The sequence below is a fragment of the Misgurnus anguillicaudatus genome, chromosome 4 (assembly GCF_027580225.2).
Source record: "Misgurnus anguillicaudatus chromosome 4, ASM2758022v2, whole genome shotgun sequence".
NCBI classification, from domain to species: domain Eukaryota; kingdom Metazoa; phylum Chordata; class Actinopteri; order Cypriniformes; family Cobitidae; genus Misgurnus; species Misgurnus anguillicaudatus.
Genome location: NC_073340.2, coordinates 26,130,541 through 26,151,795, shown reverse-complemented (window position 1 = coordinate 26,151,795; position 21,255 = coordinate 26,130,541). Strand labels below are relative to the sequence as shown.

At 35.7% G+C, this 21,255-nt stretch overlaps 1 protein-coding gene across 1 annotated transcript in view; it reads right to left on the bottom strand.

Annotated features, from left to right (window-relative positions):
- The window catches only part of ankfn1a (ankyrin repeat and fibronectin type III domain containing 1a), a 116,220-nt gene that overhangs the window by 75,397 nt on the left and 19,568 nt on the right, over positions 1-21,255 (bottom strand). The window contains exon 5 of the mRNA XM_055175586.2: positions 19,626-19,855. Within this exon, the coding sequence (XP_055031561.2) occupies positions 19,626-19,855 (230 nt within the window). The remainder of the gene's footprint in view (positions 1-19,625; positions 19,856-21,255) is intronic.

Here is a 21,255-nt window from a genome sequence, read left to right as displayed (position 1 = left end):
GTGATGTTCAAAACATGTTTCCAATGAGGATGACACATGGAACTCTTCGCCACAGTGTGTGGTACATAATGTTCTGTTCCAATTCCAATGGAGTCTCTAAACAAAGTCATAATCCTAAGCAAGGCTCATAGCGAGAAAAATCCTGAATCTATCCATGAGGGATCACGTCCCCTGTGAGTGCCGCTTAACTGTGCACATTGTCTTGTGATAAAATCAGTAAGACATTAATGACAATCATCATTAAGAGGGTAATTGCATGAAACAAACTGACATCTAATTCCCCAAATATTCCACGTTCTACCAGTGGGTTGCAGTTTAACACTTAAACACTCAATATCTGGCAGGATGTATAAACACATCACAAAAAGCTAATTTAGTAAAATGGGAGGCAACTGACCAATCAAAAATAAAGAGGTGGTCATCCCAAATGCTTAATTTTGGGTGAATTAGCAGTTTTTAGATAAAGGAGTCTGTTGTCTTTTGCTTGGTGGTAGAGCATTGCGTTAGCAACGCAAAAAGGTCATGGGTACCTTGTAATAAATGTACTCAAAGTTGCTTTGGAACAAATATGTTTTTAAAAAGATGCAAAGAGACAAAGGGTGTAAAGAAATTGTACATCACGACTAAACCTGGTACTATTTTGGAAAATATTTACTTTAGTCACGGACAACACAAATACTCAAGGACTATTGAAACGTCATCCCGTTAAATTGAACACGAAGGAAGATATTTTCAAGAGTGTTTGTAACCAAACCGTTCATGAGACCTATTCACTTCCATAGTATTCTTTTATCCCACTATGGAAGTGAATAGGGCCCATGATCGGTTTGTTACCAACAATCCTCAAAATATCTCCCTTGGTGTTCATCAAAAAAAAAAAAAAGAAATTTATACAGGTTTGTAACAAACATGAAAGTGATAAATGATGGCAGAATTTTCATTTTGTGTGAACTATCCCTTTAACTCCTTAAAATTTCATTGTACCTCTTCTTCAAAGCACAAAGCACAAAAGTTGTCACTGTGACGTTACCTTTTTAACAATTTCTAATATATAACATTTTGGTCCTTTGAGGTACCATTATGTACCTCTAATGAACCAATGTTTAACTTTAATGTACCATTATGCACCTTTTAGGTACAAATAATATGCTGGATTTATTAAAAAATATATATATATAGTGCATCATTTTTGCATTCACTTTTTAAGTAAATATTACATGAAATGTTTAATTTCATTTTAAGTTTGCTTAAATGCTTTAAGAAAAACACCACAGTTTTTAAAAATTTTACTATGTTCTTACCTCAACTTAGACAAATTAATACGTCCCTATCTATTTTCAATGCGTACACTTAATCTTTGTACAGCGCGTCTTGAATGTGTTAGCATTTAGCCTAGCCCCATTCATTCCTTATGATCCAAACAGGGATGAATTTAGAAGCCACCAAACACTTCGGTGTCACCATACTTACTCGTGTAACTACTCATGTAACAGTCTTTAAATAGAGAAAACATGGAAGTGTTTGGTGGCTTCTGGGTTCATCCCTGTTTGGGTCCTGAGGAATGAATGGGGCTGGGCTGGGTGCTGGCACATTCACGACGCGCTGTACAGAGATTGGGGGCATGCATTGAGAAAAAATAGGTGTGTATTGATTTGTCTAAGTTGTGGTAAGAACATAGTAAAATATTGAAAATGGTGGTGTTTTCCTTTAAAACTCCATGCGAAACTTATAAAAAATTATGCACTATATTTTAAAATTTTTAAGTAAATCCAGCGTACAAAAGTGTACTTTTTGAAAAGATAAACCTTTGTACCTTCTTGTACCTTTTTTGTGGATGCACTAAGGAAATTATTTAATTTTAATTTATGTAATTTTTTTAATTAATACAACATAGCTAGTTGCATGCCAACTGCCCATAAAAAACTGCTTGCGGTGAAGCCAAGATCGCCTCCAAGCGAACCTGCCATAAAGGGGCTTACACTTGTTCAGCTCGAACAACAAGATCAAACACAATCCAGCAAAAATGACAGAGCACTCTTAAATCGTGTGAAAATGTGAACACGGCGAAATGTCCGTGAGCAGCAAATGTCAGCCGGTCATCGCTTTGAGCTCAGAGGCTTTGAGATTTGTAATAGAGAGAATGGCTATCGGCGGCTTGTTGATTGTGTAAAATGTCACACTCAGGAAGTTGTATCGGGAACGTGATGCGGGGCTGCTCTCGTCGCCGCCTGTTTTTTATGTCAGTGGACCTTCTGGGCTAATACAGGGGTTCAAGTGTGACAGCTGTCAATCTGTGTGAGTTAAAGGAGCCTGGAAAGGATGTAATTGCTTTAAACAGGCACAGGAACCAAGACAAAAAGCTGATATTGCCTTTGGCAAAATAGATACAGGTTTCTACAACAAGTTGGTTCATGCAGACACACAACCAAACTCTGACAGGATTAGGAATTGTGAATGGTAGCAGCGCTGACAGGAAGATGAGACGGTAATAATGTCTCAGTTTATTTTTTAATTCAAGAAAGAGAAAGACAATTATGTGCAGGTTAAAGCTACAAAGGGTACAAAGCTCTTGCTATACAATGAATGAATGACAGCTAATACCAGGGTCCATCAAGCTACTGAATGTATTAGAAAAGTAATCCAGAAGAAACACAAAAGTTATTTTCATTTCAGTGTAAAATACTCTTTAAAATATAACAGCTTATTCTGTAATGTGCAATAAGAAACATGTGTCTTAAAGCTTGTACTAAAACAGCAGGTGTTGTGACACCTCCACTGTCCCAGCGCACAACAGAAAATCAGGTCACTGATAAATGCTGAGAACAAACGCTCTCATATTTCCGAATCTCACACAGTGACAGACAGGAAACAAAAGCGTTCACCACCCCAAAATATCAACTTAGACAGACAGATATCTAGTCTTGCATGCAATTAAAGACTTACAAATAGATGCTTTTTATAATTTTCCAAAACTAACATCCTCTTCAGTTCCTCATTTCACAACACACTGAACAATCCTGTTTTTGCCACTACACAATGCACCAAAACTTTTCTTCACCGGTGCATCAGAGTGGAACGTGTTAACATGCACATTCAAACTACTTGTATTAAAAAAGAAAAACAAAAAGATCCCGCACACTATGAATCTTGCAAAAGTATCAAAATGTTTATACTGTTAGTTACCACAGTGTTGTGGTGACTAATAAAATGTTTGATACTTTTGAAAGATTTATAGTGTGGGGGATCTTTTTGCTGTTTTTTGAATTTTGACCACTTTTGGTCTTTATTCCTACGTATCTATTGCTTACAGGTGTGCGAGCGTGATTGCATATTGAAAATATTGCAAATGTGCATATCGCAGATAGTAAAAATGTGGGTAGTTCCCCTCGTTCACCACCCCAAGAAATGACTAAAGTAGATGGGTGATTTTCGCGAAATTAGACTTATGAGGTGTCATGAAACATTTTGATAAAAAAGTAAATGCTATCAAAATAAGAAGCATACGTTATAAACATCTTTTCATGTACAATTTTGCACATGATTTCAAATGACATCATACAGACTAATTTTGTTGTTTTTTCCACATTTAAGGGAGAAATTTTCATTACCGCAACGTGTCCATGACTGGATTTAGATTCTTTGACATGGAAATATTTATAATTAAAAAATCTAAAAAATTAAAAGCTTCAGTGCATGTTATACTACAGTATAAACATTTACAGTAAAGAAACATGTGGTATTTGGTGATCATTGGTAAATGTAGAGACGATAATAAGGAATATAAATGTGTCCAAGACCAATTTTCTCATCCTCCTCAACAATTTTCAATCATTTTTTAAGCCCTTAAGGAACTAACATTTTCAAAAAAAATTGTTGGAAGGGACATAATTGACTGTGACACACAAGATGGCTACCAGATAAGCAGTTCTTATTTTTTCATTCCAGATAAAAGTTAAAATTTTGTTTGTCATAGTGCCTAGACAACTTTTTAGTTCTCATTACCGAAACATGAGTTTGTAAATGCATATATTTAATATAATATCATGTTGCGGTAATGATCATTTTTGATAATGATAATCTAAAAAATAATGGGGTTATGTCGGAGCCAATGGTGCAGTGGACGGTGCTCTGACACATGGTGCAGACACACTTCTGGCGACCGGAGTTCGAATCCCGGCTTGAGGTCCTTTGCCAATACCATACCCCTCTCTTCACCCTATACTTTCCTGTCATCTCTGAAATTACTTTATATCAAATAAAGGCAAAAATGGCCCCAAAAAATAATGGGGTTATAGTAAGTTCAGACCTTAATCTTATATGTGCAAAAAAAATTGGCTTCAAGGGCTTTTTAAAAATGTTGATGCTGGACACCTAAATCTGGATTTTGTGAGAGTCATCCAGATGCCATTTTCACATTCTGTTGCTATTTAATTAAACAAATGCTTTAATTAAATAAAAGACGATGTGACATTCTCTGTGACATTTTTGCTCTACTCTAAGAATAGTATAATGTTTACATTTTTTATTTTATTTTGACAAATGGATTTGACTGATGGTGCTCTGACAAGTGAACAGACATATGCGCTAAATTAGAGAAAAAGTGAATGGGTCCAATATCATTGGTTTTAAAAAGTGGATGGGTCTTGGTCACCATATATAATGATTCCTATGCCCATAATTACATGCATAACATCTTTAAATATTAAAGTAATTTACTCAGTGAAGAAATAAAAAATTCTATAATGCAGAAACAATCACAATAAATTGACCAAAAAGTAATAAAGTATATAAGAGTGATATAAAGATATGCGATTGCCAAATATGGTAATATTCGAAATGCGGCTTCTAGATTTAACCCTTCTCAGAAAGTAATGAACACGCACCTAGAGAAAGGTATTGGTAAGGTGCCTTGCTTAAAGGCAGGGTGCATGATCTCTGAAAGCCAATGTTGATATTTAAAAAACAAACATGCCCCCTACTTCAATAGAATCAGGACCTTCTTTTGATAGACCCACCCCACACATACGAAACCCAAGCAACAATTTTGGTTAGTAGACACGCTTCTTACTGCTGATTGGCTACACTTTTCCAAAGTGTTTTTCAGAGATCATGCACCCCGCCTTTAAGAAGTGCACCTCAGTCGTGATCAAATTGTCGACCTTCGAGTTACAAGCCTGACTATTTAACAATAAGGCAATGACTGCCCATGTGAGAATGAAAATGTAATATAAGGATGTTATTACTTTAATCAAACTGATCAACACATAAATATAAATCTGATGTGACCCAAATGATGAAGAAATGTCATTTCAACATAAGTACAATGCGGTTATCTGTTTCAAATTTAGTTCATAATTGTGACAGCCCAAATTGCAATATGCATATAGTAATAGTGTGCAATAACTTAATGATTTTAACACTTAGTTATAAGAATAACTTTAAAGTTGCGGTAAGTTAAAGTATAAACACTTAGATTGATGCAGATAGCCAAGAGACTGGCAAGATAGAGAAAGTGATGCTTTCTTTTCCCAAAAATAATGTAAAACATATGTTAATTATACACTTTTTAAAGATATTTTAATACAATTTAGATATATTTACAAACCACAAACAAAAAGTCTTATCATTGCAAATTGAATATAATCACATTAATTATTTAGCAAGATTTAACATATCTCATTTTTCTTTAATAGCGTGCAGTCAGCATGTGGTGGCACTAATTGTAAATGTAAATGCACGTTTGGTGAAAAAAGCCTCAATACAGAGCATGGCAACTGCATTGTCTGTTGTTGCACATAATAGGACAAATTAAAAGCGAACACGAGTATCATAATAGCAGCCCATGAGATATGATGGTTTGTAACCACAAATTACTGTAATCAATAATTCATGTTGACTAATTGATATACAGTCCAGCCATTCAGATGCATAGTTAACAAGAGGGCACATAAGCTGCACATTTCAACGCCAACTGCTTTGCTGCTGGCAGCTTATTATGGATGCCTGGTTTATCTACTGCTATGTTGACCTGCGCAGAAAGCCTTCAGCATCTTGACCCCGCTCATAAGATCATACTCGGTGAAAACTGAAGTCCGTTTTCAGCTCTGGACGTATGAATGAAGCGAACAGCCTGAAGTGAACTCAAATAACCTCTTTCTGTAGATTAAGCTGGGCACGCTTGAGCTGACAGCCAAGACAGTCAAGGGCTTCTCGAACTTCTCACTTCACTGTGCTAATTTGAACAAGGCCTTTATTTTTCTATTTGTCAGTAGAGTAAACTGTAGCATGGTTGTTAAACCTCTCCCAGGCCCAATTAGGGGAGCAATGCTAGCATTCATAGTCCAGATCTCGCTTCTGGTCTGGGAGGAAGAGGGGGCTGTGGCGATGTCCCTGGCAGCCCACTCCTGGCAGCTCCCGGGCCCTGTGGCAGCAATATTAAGTGACGGCTGAAATTCATGGCCTGCCCAACTATTTTATATGTCTAGGTGACAACCGTCTTTCATACGGTGCAGGCATTTCACAACACATTAGCAAATTGGGTAGCTTGATTATTCATTAGGGTGCTGTTGTGGGGGAAGATGCAGGCTGGAGTGATAAACAGTAGCATTCTCTTCTTGTATTATCAAGGTGAGTAATAAAAATGTGTTATGCAAGTGTGAGATCATAAGTTTATATACACCACACTCTTAGAAAAAATTTACCCTTTTTTTCTGACAGCGCATGCAGAATCTGCAAGATGTTTACATGAACAATACCTGAACAAGCTACAGTATATCACATAACAGATGTTAACGTACAGTCCACAACACATAATAACATCAAAAATACTAAAATAACCCAGTTGAAGAGTTTATATATTATTGACAGTAAATTATGTATGATGTAGGCAGTGGGCGGCTCGTGACTGCTCATCTGAGGGGCGCAAATTAAAAATATGTGTTAGGAGTGTCATGTGTGTTGCTCACTTTCACAAAATACACCCAAGACACTCCCTTAACAGTAAACTCTGATTACGCATGAGATTATGTAAGTATCTGGCAAACGCAAGCATCTTTTTTATCATAAACCCTTTAGATGCGTCTGCAGCAGGCACTTATTTTGACAAGACACATGATGCACATAGGATCACTCGATGCGCAGAACCCATATTTTGAAATAATGAACCACACACATGAACGGGCTACATACATATTGTGATGAACTCGAAAAAAGAAGTCACTGGTCGCCACTGGATATTAAAATCTATGTAGATTCAGATATTAAATGAGTTTGTCACACCACAAAAAAAATGTGTTTTTAACCACCCAACCAAAATTGAATGATGGAAAAAACGCTAAGTAAATAAAATAAGTTCAAAATCTCTGAAAAATGCTGTGGCATGAGCTGAAATCACGTCCACTCGCGGGAAAGCTGCCACCTCTCTCAACTAAAAAATTGCAACTTTATTGCGGGGTGGGTTGGGGTGGTCATTAAAAAGGCCTACGTGGCAACATAACTTCCACAACGTAACTTGGCCAACGTAGCTTGATATTCCCAAACCTTTGGCCTCACGTCACGAAAGCGCCAAGTAGCTCCGCTGCCAGCACAACAACAAAACAAACGGAGAAATAAAAGATGAAAGACAATCTGCTGGAGAAATTAAGGTAGAGAATTTGTGAATAGATAATACAAACGCTGCTTTGTAAATGTTGAAAATGTTTATCATTTAAAAAAAATAGATACATTGGTGCAGGGCGGGTTGGGGCGGGCCAAATATTTCATAAAAGCGGGACCCGCGGGTTGGAAAAAACGCCAAGCCGTGAATCACTAGTACATACCCCTTTTCTTAAAGGGGACATTTTACAAGACTTTTTTAAGATGTAAAATAAATCTTTGGTGTCCCCAGATTATATGTGAAGTTCTAGCTCAAAATGCCCCACAGATAATTTATTATAACATGTTAAAATTGCCACTTTGTAGGTGTGAGCAAAAATATTAAATTTTTAGGTGTGTACTTTAAAATGCTGTGGTTAGACTGGACAGATTAAGGGGCGATATTATCCCCTTCTGACATCACAAGGGGAGCCAAATTTCAATGACTTTTTTCACATGCTTGCAGAAAATGGTTTACCAAAACTAAGTTACTGGGTTGATCTTTATCACATTTTTAGGTTGATAGAAGCACTGGGGACCCAATTATAGCACTTAAACATGGAACGAGTCAGATTTTCATGATATGTCCCCTTTGGCCTTTCATGTATCATTTAGCCATTTTGAGCATAAATGAATGTTTGTATCTTTTGTAACAGTTGTGTATGAGCTTCTTTAGTGTGAAAAGATGAATCTCAACATCATACATTCACTGTTGGAAAAAGGTGAAATATGCAGAAGATCCTGAAGGACGTTTCTGAAAATTGTACTGTATAACTAACAAATAGAAACTTGAGTGTGTAAAGAGTGTGACATGCTATATTGCATTTAGCTGATTCTTTTATTATCATACAGAGGTGTATAATACTTAAGTATTTTATTTACATTTTCCAAGCATCTATGCTTTATCAGAGTGTTTGTCTTGGGAAAAAAATTACTTTTCTTTACTAAAAAATGTTCACTACATTCTAAAGCATAGAATCATACTGTGTATTCATTATATATTGCATATAAAAAATTATTTAATGCCTAATTACATAAAAATTGTGTACTTTTACTGTACTTTTACTTTCTTGAGTTTGATGTTTAATGTACTTAAATATTAAATATAAACCAAAAACTTGAAATTATGAAATGTAGTGGAGTAAAAATTCTGATAATATGTTTTGGAATGTTTGTTTTCCAAAGAAAAACACTAATAAAATACGAATAATTGAAAATGTACTTTTATGTAGAAAGTAAAAATACTTAAGTACTATACAACTCTGTTATCATACATGTAGCAAATACAGTATGACCTCATGTTGATTCGGACTATGGAGAATATTTTGAGTTTTATATTTGAATATTTGAATTGGTCACACCACATTTTAAATCAAATAGTAAAGCTAAATGCTGTTTGAAAATGGTAAAATACTTGCCCGCTCACCAAAATGTTTTACTCACTGTAAAAATTCCTTGTCGCACTTAAAAAGTTTAATTAACTTGTGTTTACAATAATTTAAACATTCTTGGCTAGTGAGAAGTTGCTATAAATTATAAAATAAAGTTGAAATAACTTAAGCTAATTTAACTTTATTTTTTTAATTTACAATATAGTAACTCATCACAAGAAAGTTGAAATTAATTGAAATTAAAGGGACAGTTCACTTTAAAATGAAAATTCTGTCACCATTCACCCATCCCCATGCTGTTCCAAACCCGCACGAATTTATTTTTTTCTGATGAACACAAAAGAAGATATTTTGAGAAATGATGGTAAACACACAGCAGATTGTGACCATTGACTTCCATAGTAGGAATAAAAAAATATGATGGAATTTAATGCGTATCGTCAACTGTGTGCTTACCATCATTTATCAAAATATTTTCTTCATCTTTTATCACGATACTTCCAAAAGATTTTTTTACTACTATGGAAGTCAGTGGTCACTGTCTGCTGTGTGTTTGCCATCATTTCTCAGGATATCTTCTTTTGTGTTCATCAGAGAAAGGATTCGTACAGGTTTACAACAAAATGAGGATGAGAAAATGATGACAAAATTGTATTTTAAAGTGAACTATCCCTTTAAAAGTTGATTAAACTAAAAAATGTAAGTGCAATAAAAAAATTTATAGTGTTTACAGTAATATATGTATGAATAATATTGATGTTGATTAAGAAAAACAGAGTGCATTTGAATACACATTGGTAATGCACCAAAAAGAAAATTCCTAGACACGCTAAGACGAAAACCGAAACTGAAATGCGTATTTTAAATGAGCCTTTACTACTACAAATGTTTATTGTTATGTAACAAGTGAGTATGCCTATTTTTATTTAATTGGTGTGACACACATACAGATCAAGTGTCTGGATCTCATCAACTGTAAACTTGAGCTCTTCAGTCAGCAGCAGCTGCCATTTACATTAAATATGATTCAACTTGAATAAATTCTCCTGCGCTCTGTTTATTTTTCCATGTTAATGCTTCAGTTATCTGATCTGTTTAAGCTGTATTTTCCTTTTTAGATTTTCAATGTCCACAATTTTGATGCATCACTACACATTGCCTTGTTTCACATCAAGAGGACTGGCATCAAATTATTAAAAGGGATAAATCACCCAAAAATAAACATTCTGTTATCATTTACTCACTCTTATGTTGTTACAAACCAGTATAAATGTATTTGTTGTGATGAACACAAAGGAATATATTTTAATGAATATTGACTTCCGTAGAAGGAAAAAAACGGTTTTGTTACAAAATATCTTTCTTTGTATTCATTAGAATTCATTCTTCATTTTCTTTCACTTGAAATGTTCTTTGAAGAACCAAAAATGGTTCCTCTGTGGCACCCCTTTACTTTTGAGAACGTACTGTACCTCTTATTACTTTTACATCACAAAGGTACATTATTTTAATACTGTATGTTCTCATACCGATTTTAGATAGGAATTCAAATCGTGACTTAAAATGTACACCTCCGTGACTCTCTGAAAAGACAGTCTGATTTGTTCTTTTCCTTCTTAATGTGCTGCAAAATTGATTCCACCCACACAGACAAGACAATCATAAACATCTGAAACTAAAGATTCAAGCTAGGCTGCTGCTCATTGTTATCCAAACTATTACGACGTCTGGGTGCAACAAGGCTTTGAAATCCTTCTGCAAAGTCTTCTACCCACGCGCATCACCTTAGGCTAAACTGCAGTTTCGGCAATGCAAAGAGAGGGCAAGCTTGCCCTCTTATGGTCTTTTCATGAAGTAAAGCTTCGCCGAGGGCACTAAAACTTTCGAGTCGATCTAGAAGTGAAAAGAAAATAGCCCTCCCCCATTAGAGAGCAGACGAGTTCTCTTTTGGCGGCGCTTGACTAAGTGGACCCTGTAATGAGTCTGGCCGTCTGATTAGAGTGATAGACACGAAGGAATCCAGCAGGCGCTGCCAGAGACCGCCGCACCGAGGAGGCGAGGAGGGGGGCGGCAGAGGAACCAGGACGTCTGACAGAAGTCTGGAGGTAAACATCCCTAGCAGGAATGCAGGGGTGGGCGCAGGGAATACAGGCATTAGAGGGAGGGGCTGGAAGCTGAAGTACAGTACATTTCCCTTGAAGAGGCTGAAAATTCGAAAACCTCAGCAGGGAATACAAATTGCGCACCATGCTGTCCGTGTAATGATAATTCAATGCATGGTTCCAGGAAGTTGATGGAGATCTATTACCAATCCTTTGCGGATGGTCATACCAGACATATCCGAAAAACCTTTATAAAACAAGCGGATGCTGTGCAACAATTACAGCAGGTCCATTTATCAATGCCTTATGAGTACTGTAGATTACGGAGTAAAGCTTGAAGCCATAACACAGCGTGATTTATTCCTCATGAAACAATTCCTCAGAGCCAGCTGTCGGGAAGATTGCTTTTCATGCTCCTGACCATCCTACCACATCACTTTCAATGCTTTGTATGCACCTTGAGCTAAAAGACCGGACCTTCAGACCAGCACTAACCAAGCACCATGGTAACGTGTTAAACCGAGAGCAATAAATTGCAGCATTGGTCTGTGGCTTCCAACTTAATTTTTATGGCGGATATTTCTCTGCAATGCAGTACAGACCTTGGTGTAGAAATGATCTGATAAAGAATGGTGGGGGAAAACATTGTAAGCCTTATCAGCATGGCTCATGAATATTAATTAGGCATCACCAATTTCGCTCACCAATTGCACATTCAGTCTGTGAAAACCCAGCTAAAGCCATTTTTTTGTACACAAAATGTTATACATCTTTGATATTGACTGAGTAAGGGAAAGATTGAAATGAATGTGAAATCAATAATTGAAATCAAACTTGAATGCTCCTTATCTCAGAATAAGATTATGAGACTTTAGCCTGGGATGGGGTCATCTATTCGATCAAATGCCAATGCAAATGGTCCATAAACAAATAACCATAATTTTACACAAATATTACTAGACTGTAGCTTTGGACAAATTTGGTTTTATTTTTTAAATGCATCTTTATGACAGACGTTCAAACCAACCCTCCATTATTGCCTATAGGGAGAGACTAACTTACCCATCATTGCGCAAAATGTGCTGCAGTCTCTGTACACCACAGCAGCCTTGAAGGTTCAATTTTCAGGTACATTTCTATTCTAATGGTTTTACTATTCAGCATAACAAAAGATATCCCCATTGACATTTTCCATGCGGTCATGCGTGAGCTGTTAGCAAGGAAAAATTCTGGAATATCTGCGTTACTGTGTTTTCTCCGGACATGGGGCTTTAAAGCTTGACAACTCATCCAGGAGGAGCATTCTGGGAATGAAATAAAACTGAACCTAGGTTGTGGATTGAACAGGTCACTTCTTGGAAATCTTCTCAGAATCCAAGAATTCAAATGCTCGGCTTTATTACGCCACACGTTCATATTCTGCCTGCCTCTAAACCTATTGGCACATATTTTTGGCTATGGAGCAATCTCGTGGAACAATTGTTCAGAAATGACAGCGGAGAGATGGGAATGTACAATAAAGATTTTTATGAACTGTAAATTCCCACTTAGTTTTAATAGCGCATGCAGATTATCAATCTAGTCGACCGTAATAGTCCTACAATTTCATTAGTCTGTCTGGATGGACTTAATGCTCGCTTTATGCTCTTGTTTTTTCAATGCCAATCTCGCTGCAGTATAATGCAAAGATAATAAATAGACAACACATCATTCTATTATGATGTACTCACTGGTTGCGCGAAAAAGTGCATGCAGCCTCTCTCATAAATAACTGAGTCTTACTTGGTTCTGAACTTTTTTGAGTCCGTTCATATTATGTCCTTTAATTATTAAATGAAACAGGTAAAAAAATCCTCTGTATACCTCAGTGTACGTCTACTTAGATATTGTATATTTTTACAGTATATACTATCAGTTTATACTATATACTGCCTCATTATTTTATACAATATACTATTTACTACCTCAGTATATTTTTATAGTATATACTACTTCAGAAGGGCTATTTTTTTCACCATATACTAAATACTCTACTCAGTTTCACGAGGTTTCGTGATATAGTCACATACATTTTTGATTCTTTTTTGTGATATTATCACGAATTTGCGCGTTTTTTCGTGATCTTATAACAAATTCCTGTTTTTGTGTGATTATCACGTATTGGTTACTCAACTGCTTTTTCCTATTTTCAAACCATTGTCGCTTCGGTTTAGGGTTAGATTTGGTGCTTGCATTAGAATGTCACTTTATATATTGGTTTATACTATTTTTTCAGATTTATTTTTTTATATGTCGCCTGGCGAGTTGGGTTTGGGTAGGGATATCATTTTATGTAAATCTAACCCTTAACGAAGGGACAATAGTAAGAAAATAGTACAAAACAGTTGAGTAACCAATACGTGATAATCACACGAAAACAGGAATTCGTTATGCGATCACGAAAAAACATGGAAATTCGTGATAATATCATGAAAAGGAATCAAAAAGTTACGTGACTATATAACGAAATTTCATGAGACTGGGCTAACATTTTACCTCAGTACTGTATATTTTTATTCTATATGCTACCCCAGTATATTTAACATAATATACTATATACTCCCTTAGTATTTTAAACACTGTATACTTTATACTACCCCAGTATATTTAACACCATATAAGCTAACCAGTCTCACAAAATTACTTACCTACAGGCACGTAATTTTTTAATTCTTTTTCGTGATACTGTCACGAATTTCCGCGTTTTTTCTTTTGTAATCGTATCACAAATTTCTGTTTATGTGTCATTGTCACGTATTGGTTACTCAACTGCTTTTTCCTATTTTCAAACCATTGTCGCTTCGGTGTAGGGTTAGATTTGGTACTTGTATTAGAATGTCACTTTATATATTGGTTTATACTATTTTTTGATTTATTTTTTTATGTCGCCAGGCGTTAGGGTTAGAGTTGGGTTTGGGTAGGGATGTCTATAAGATGTTTTATGTAAATCTAACCCTAAACCGAAGTGACAATGGTAAGAAAATTTGACAAAACAGTTGAGCAACCAATACGCGACAATCACACGAAAACAGGAATTCGATCACGAAAAAACGCGCAAATTCGTGATAATATCACGAAAAAAGAATCAAAAAGTTACGTGACTATATAACGAAATTTCATAAGACTGGGCTGACATATAACCTCAGTATATTTTTATTCTATATGCTACCCCAGTATATTTAACATCATACTATATACTATATACTCTCTCAGTATATTAAACACTGTATACTTTATACTACCCCAGTATATTTAACACCATATAGGCTACTATAGCCTTTATTCCCTCAGCTACCCAGTCTCACAAAATTACGTACCTATAGGCACGTAATTTTTTTATTCTTTTTCGTGATACTGTCACGAATTTCCGCGTTTTTTTTGTAATCGTATCACAAATTTATTTTTATGTGTCATTGTCACGTATTGGTTACTCAACTGCTTTTTCCTATTTTCAAACCATTGTCGCTTCGGTTTACCGTAAGATTTGGTGTTTGCGTTAGGATGTCACTTTAAGGATTGGTTTATAAAAAAAAAATTCTGATTTTTTTAAATATTTTCTAATTTTTAAACCATTGTTGCCTGGTGTTAGGGTTAGAGTTGGGTTTGGGCAAGGACGTCATTTTATGTAAATCTAACCCTAAACCGAAGCGACAATGGCTTATAGGTACGTAATTTCGTGAGACTGGGCTTTAACACCATATACTATATACTATCTCAGAACGCCTATGTTTTTACACCATATACTATATACTACCTCAGTATATTTTTATACTATATACTTCCCTCAGAAGGCCTAATACTTATGCCATATACTATATACCACCTCATTATATTTTACACTATATACTTCTTTATATACTACCTCAGTATATTTTTACACCATATACAATATACTACCTCATTATATTTTAATCTATACAGTACCAGTTTATATTCTGTTATAGTATCTGTTTACATTCTGTTGCTTTATTACTCTCCCATTGTGTGCAATACTTTACTTTATGAAGTACTTTACTGCCTAGTGTGCAATAACTCATCTACATGATGTGCAATACTTGACTCAGTGCTTGTATAATGACATCTCCTGAGAGTTCTCATTTAACTGGCTAAGGAAGACGCACTGCAGAACTAACAACACCAGAAAACAATCTCTATCAATTTTCTTTTCCAAGAACAAACCAATTACCGGACTTGTGTTTCTTGTTAATGATGATGACCTCTGCATATTTTGCGTTCAGAAATAAATTACACGGTAAGTGTCAATAAAAACACCGCTTGCATGCTACACACACAAAACATTACATAATCTGACTTTGAAGACCACTCACCCGTCACTCATTCATTGCTATGGAAACGATGGTAAATGGCAGTGAGAATGAAACCTGAACCCATGTGTGCAGCACGTGTCACATTTCCCATTGTGCCAGATCAGGTTCCTTTACTGCTTCCCTTGAGAGAGATTCCTGTGGTGCTTTGGCTATCGCAGCACAACATTATTGTCACATTACGAGAGCACATCTACTCACACCATCTGCTTTGGTGCATTCAGAGGATAGACTACCACACACCATATTGATATTTAACATTGTTGAGATGAAAGCTGATTTTCGACACTGCCAAATATTTTATATAATAATATAATAGATTTTTAATAATAGATATAAAAGATTTATTTGGTCAGTGCTTTAAAGCATCGACTGTATTTTTCCCACATCTTGCTTCTGACATTACAGCTCATGACTGTCACATGAGCTTTGGACAATGTGCATTCTTATGCAATCGGTCCCTGCAGGATGCCATAAATGGAGATAGTATAATGTAGCATTCTTGAGATATTGTTTTTAAAGTTTACTATGACAGTGTCAAAACCCTATTGTATGAATGAGTCATACAAGCCTCCACACTATTCACAATAGTGAATCTCTCTCACACTTAAAGTGATGTTCACCCAACAGGGCTCAACATAAAGGACTGCCGGTGGCCCAGGGCAAGCATGAGAGACGTTCGGGCCAGTAAAAAGTATTGTCACTTGCCCGATCGTTCCAGTGGTTCACCCTCAGTCACTAAAATATATTTTCACCAATGTATATTATTTAACATCTTGCAAGCAGACATTTACGCATGACGAAAGAAACAATGCAATATTTTGCACAATTTGCTGTTAGTTTACAGGTAAAGCAGAAAAGTTGGGAGCCTTTTTTCGTTGTCTGTTGTATATGTATACAATTATATTTGACTTTTAAATTATTCTTTTTAAATATGTGACACTGACATTTTTTATTGGGGACAGTGAAAATTTTGGCTGGGCAAGTGAAACCTGAGCCACTGGCCCGACTGGGCCAGTATAAAAATGTATTTGCGTTGAGCTCTGCCAAAAACAAAAATTATGTCATTATTTACTCACTCTCAGGTCATTTGATCTTCCAATGTCTTTCTTTGTTCTTAAGAACCCAAATACAGATAAAAAAGTATTGTTTTGGGTTTTGTGGTTACAATGGGAGTGGATGGTGACTGCCTCTTCAAGCTTAAAAAGGACCCAAAAGTTAAACAAAAAACTTGTGCTGTATATTTTAAGTGTCCTGAAGGCATACAAAAGGATTTGGTGAAAAACAAACTAAAATATAATCCATTATTGATGAAAGTCTTAACTTGTACCTCCCTGCTTAAGGCAGTTTTAGGATGCTTATTTTTAAATAAGGTGTAACTGGAAATACAGGGATATCCACAACAAGACAGTAGTGGAATAAATATCTTCAGGACACTTAAAATATATGACACAAGTCAAGTGGATTTATTCATTTAATACTGGGGTTCTTTCAAAGCTTAAATGTTTTCTGGTTACTCTGAGATTGGATGGTGACTGCCATTGTTGCCACATTGTTTTAATATTAATATAAGTATGTTTTATTTTAATTTTTTGATTTAGTCGTTTTATTTATTTTTTTATTTATTATTGAAATGCCAAGCATGCTCTCTTTGTAGTATGGATTTTCAGTAGTGCTGCAAATGATTAATCATGACTAATCGTTTGCAGAATAAAATGTTGTGTTTACATCAAAAATCTATATGTATGGTGAATAATATAATATATTTAAATATACAAGCATGCATGTATAATTTAAAGGAAAAAAAATCTATTTATATATTAAGTATTCATAATTATATATAATATAAATTATATATAAATATAAAAATGTATATACACATGTAAATATTTTTAAATATTTACTTGCATCTGTGTGCATTTATATATACATAATTATTATACACAGTACACAAATACACTCACCTAAAGGATTATTAGGAACACCTGTTCAATTTCTCATTAATGCAATTATTTAATCAACCAATCACATGGCAGTTGCTTCAATGCATTTAGGGTGTGGTCCTGGTCAAGACAATCTCCTGAACTCCAAACTGAATGTCAGAATGGGAATTTTGAGGGTGGCATGGTTGTTGGTGCCAGACGGGCCTGTCTGAGTATTTCACAGTCTGCTCAGTTACTGGGATTTTCACACACAACCATTTCTAGGGTTTACAAAGAATGGTGTGAAAAGGTAAATACATCCAGTATGAGGCAGTCCTGTGGGCGAAAATGCCATGTTGATGCTGGAGGTCAGAGGAGAATGGGCCGACTGATTCAAGCTGATAGAAGAGCAACTTTGACTGAAATAACCACTCGTTACAAACGAGGTATGCAGCAAAGCATTTGTGAAGCAACAACACGCACAGCCTTGAGGTGGATGGGCTACAACAGCAGAAGACCCCACCGAGTACCACTCATCTCCACAAAAATATAAAAAAGAGGCTCCAATTTGCACAAGCTCACCAAAATTGGACAGTTCAAGACTGGAAAAATGTTGCCTGGTCTGATGAGTCTCGATTTCTGTTGAGACATTCAGATGGTAGAGTCAGAATTTGGTGTAAACAGAATGAGAACATGGATGCATCATGCCTTGTTAGCACTGTGCAGGCTGGTGGTGGGGGTGTAATGGTGTGGGGGATGTTTTCTTGGCACACTTTAGGCCCCTTAGTGCCAATTGGGCATCGTTTAAATGCCACGGCCTATCTGAGCATTGTTTCTGACCATGTCCATCCCTTTATGACCACCATGTACCCATCCTCTGATGGCTACTTCCAGCAGGATAATGCACAATGTCACAAAGCTCAAATCATTTCAAATTGGTTTCTTGAACATGACAAAGAGTTTACTGTACAAAAATGGCCCCCACAGTCACCAGATCTCAACCCAATAGAGCATCTTTGGGATGTGGTGGAACTGGAGCTTCGTGCCGTGGATGTGCATCCCACAAATCCCCATCAACTGCAAGATGCTATCCTATCAATATGGGCCAACATTTCTAAAGAATGCTTTAAGCACATTGTTGAATCAATGCCATGTAGAATTAAGGCAGTTCTGAAGGCGAAAGGGGGTCAAACACAGTATTAGTATGGTGTTCCAAATAATCCTTTAGGTGAGTGTATAATGTAAACAAAAACGTTTATTCTGCAAACGATTAGTCGCAATAAATCGCTTTGCAGGCTTCGTTTTCAGAAACTCAAAAACTTTTTAAAAATATTATTGGATACTCAATTACAAATAATTCATATTATTAAGCAGGGTCTCAAAATTTAAAAGCTACCATCATGGGCCTTAAAATACTCCCAACCAGAATTGGAGAAAGTACATCACCCGCAAACCCAAAGTTTAAACAATTTTTAAACAGTTTGATGTCTTTATGTATTAAAAAACGCATCTGCTGAACGACTACTTATAGGCAGAGTTTCATGTTTGTGCTTGGAGGTCACCTACCACCAAAAAAGAGAACGGCAATGTGACTACTTATTATTATGTGTTCACAAAACATTCATTCCACCAGTTTGAAAAGTTACAAATGCACAAACATCATTATTAATCATGTTCGTGGTTTTTTGATGCCAACAAATAAGATCACAAACACTTTCATCTACCTACAACACAACCTACACAAGCACACTTATATAAGCAACTTTCTCATAACTGCATAGCGGTATAGTCTTACTTAAGGCACATATATGCAGTCTAAATTCATGTTCATGTTACCAACATTAGCTTACAAAGGAGCACCTATTTAGGTGCCCTGAAAGCACTGACTCACCGGTGTAGGATGACAGATGAATAAAAAGTAACAAATATAAATTCTGGGCAAATACACTTCTTATTTAAACAGTTAAGACCTTAAGTAGACTTAAGGTTCATGGCAGACACGACAGCAGCTGTGAAACTGTCAAAACACTGCGAGGAACATCAAAATCCACCCACAATGATATATGCGCTCTGAGCTGTCCTATTTGCATTCAAGCACACAAACAAGCCATTGCAGCAAACAAGTTTATAACTTTGAGCGACGTATTTTCTCTATGGATCTTTACATTTTCTCTTTACATCTAACCAGCAATGCAACACATCGCTATCACTTACATGGATGTTCCTGAGCTTCTTCTTGCCTCTCTCCAGTCGGCTAAGGAGTCTGTGATGTTCTCTAGGTGTTTGCTGTAGAAAACGGTCATCGACAGATATGGTTTTCCTAAGAGCCGCTCTGTCTCTCCAAAGCTCAGGAACGGGTCTCTCCGAACCCACAGTCCTAGGGTAGCGCTTCACTTCCGAAAGTGAAGACGTCTCCCCTCGGTCATAGTCACGCAGTACTGATCCTGAAAGAGAGAAACACACACCTGATGTGATAACTGACACCTGGCAGAAAGAACACACCGGAGAATAAGCATACTGTACACAGAGGACAAGACAGAAACGACACAAATGCACTGAAAATAATTATTTTGATGGATATTTTTCCAGTAAAAATAATAAAACATGCTTACAACAAGATACATTGAGCATAGTATTTAGTTTGGTTTATGCTTACGGAAAACCTATTTGCAATGGAGTAAAAAAAACGTATTAAAAGTCTTATTGTTCTGTCTTACACAATTTATGTTTTCAATGAAATTTGCATTGATTTAAGGATGTATTTTTAACTGAAGGCAATGCATAAATCATGTAAATGCAGTGTGTCAGACTAATGGACCCACTGCTGATATAATCCTATTGGGTGCTTTCAAAATACAAGTATAAGAAATAAAAGAGAACAGAGGAGGTACTGATTACTTTAAAGAATGATGACTTTGGTATAAGAAATAACTCGAAACAAAAAAGTTAAAATTGTAAACAGGCTATTCTAACCACTGCCTGTTTCAATAGCCAATATTCACAGACTATTTCTGATTGAAATCATTTCAAAGCTTTCTCTAAATTCTCATTTGAATATGTCTGATTAAGCAGCCATTACAAGCACAGCTCTAAATAAAAAGTAAAAATAAATTACCATCCATTGTAATTACCATCTATTTAACATTAAAGAATAAAATTTAAGCAAGGGAATTTAAAGGAAAACACCACAGTTTTTCAATATGTTACTATGTTCTTACCTCAACTTAGACGAATTAATACATCCTTATCTTTTTTTAATGCTTGCACTAAATCTTTGTACAGCGCGTCGTAAATGTGTTAGCATTTAGCCTAGCCCCATTCATTCATCCAGACAGCATCAAGCTTCTCATGCTAACACATTAACCCCAGAGGATCTTATGAAAACTTTACATTATTTTACTCAAAGTCAACGAAAATCGAGCGGGACCAAAACATTTTACAGCTGATCGCTGTGAAAAAATGTAAAGAGACGACGTCAAGTATAACTGCAGCAATGTGTTCTTAATATAACAAAGTAAGTGTTTTGGTTAATGCCATTAATGTTTATTTTTTAATCATTGTATACCACTAGTCAACTAAATAAATATAAAATGGTAAAGATGAATGCACATTTATACATTGATTTAATAGATTTATAGCATTTTGAAATAAAAAAACATTTTGCATTTTGTGGAAAAAAGAATTAATTTTTATAATAAATCTTTGAAAATCAAGTTATGGATTTGAATTTTTTATGTTTTTATAACCTAAAGATGCTATGTGAAAGTTTGTAACAGAAAATAGTGGTTTTCATCTTGTCACTTTCTTGGTATAGAAAACATGTTTTTACCGAAATTTGTCAATC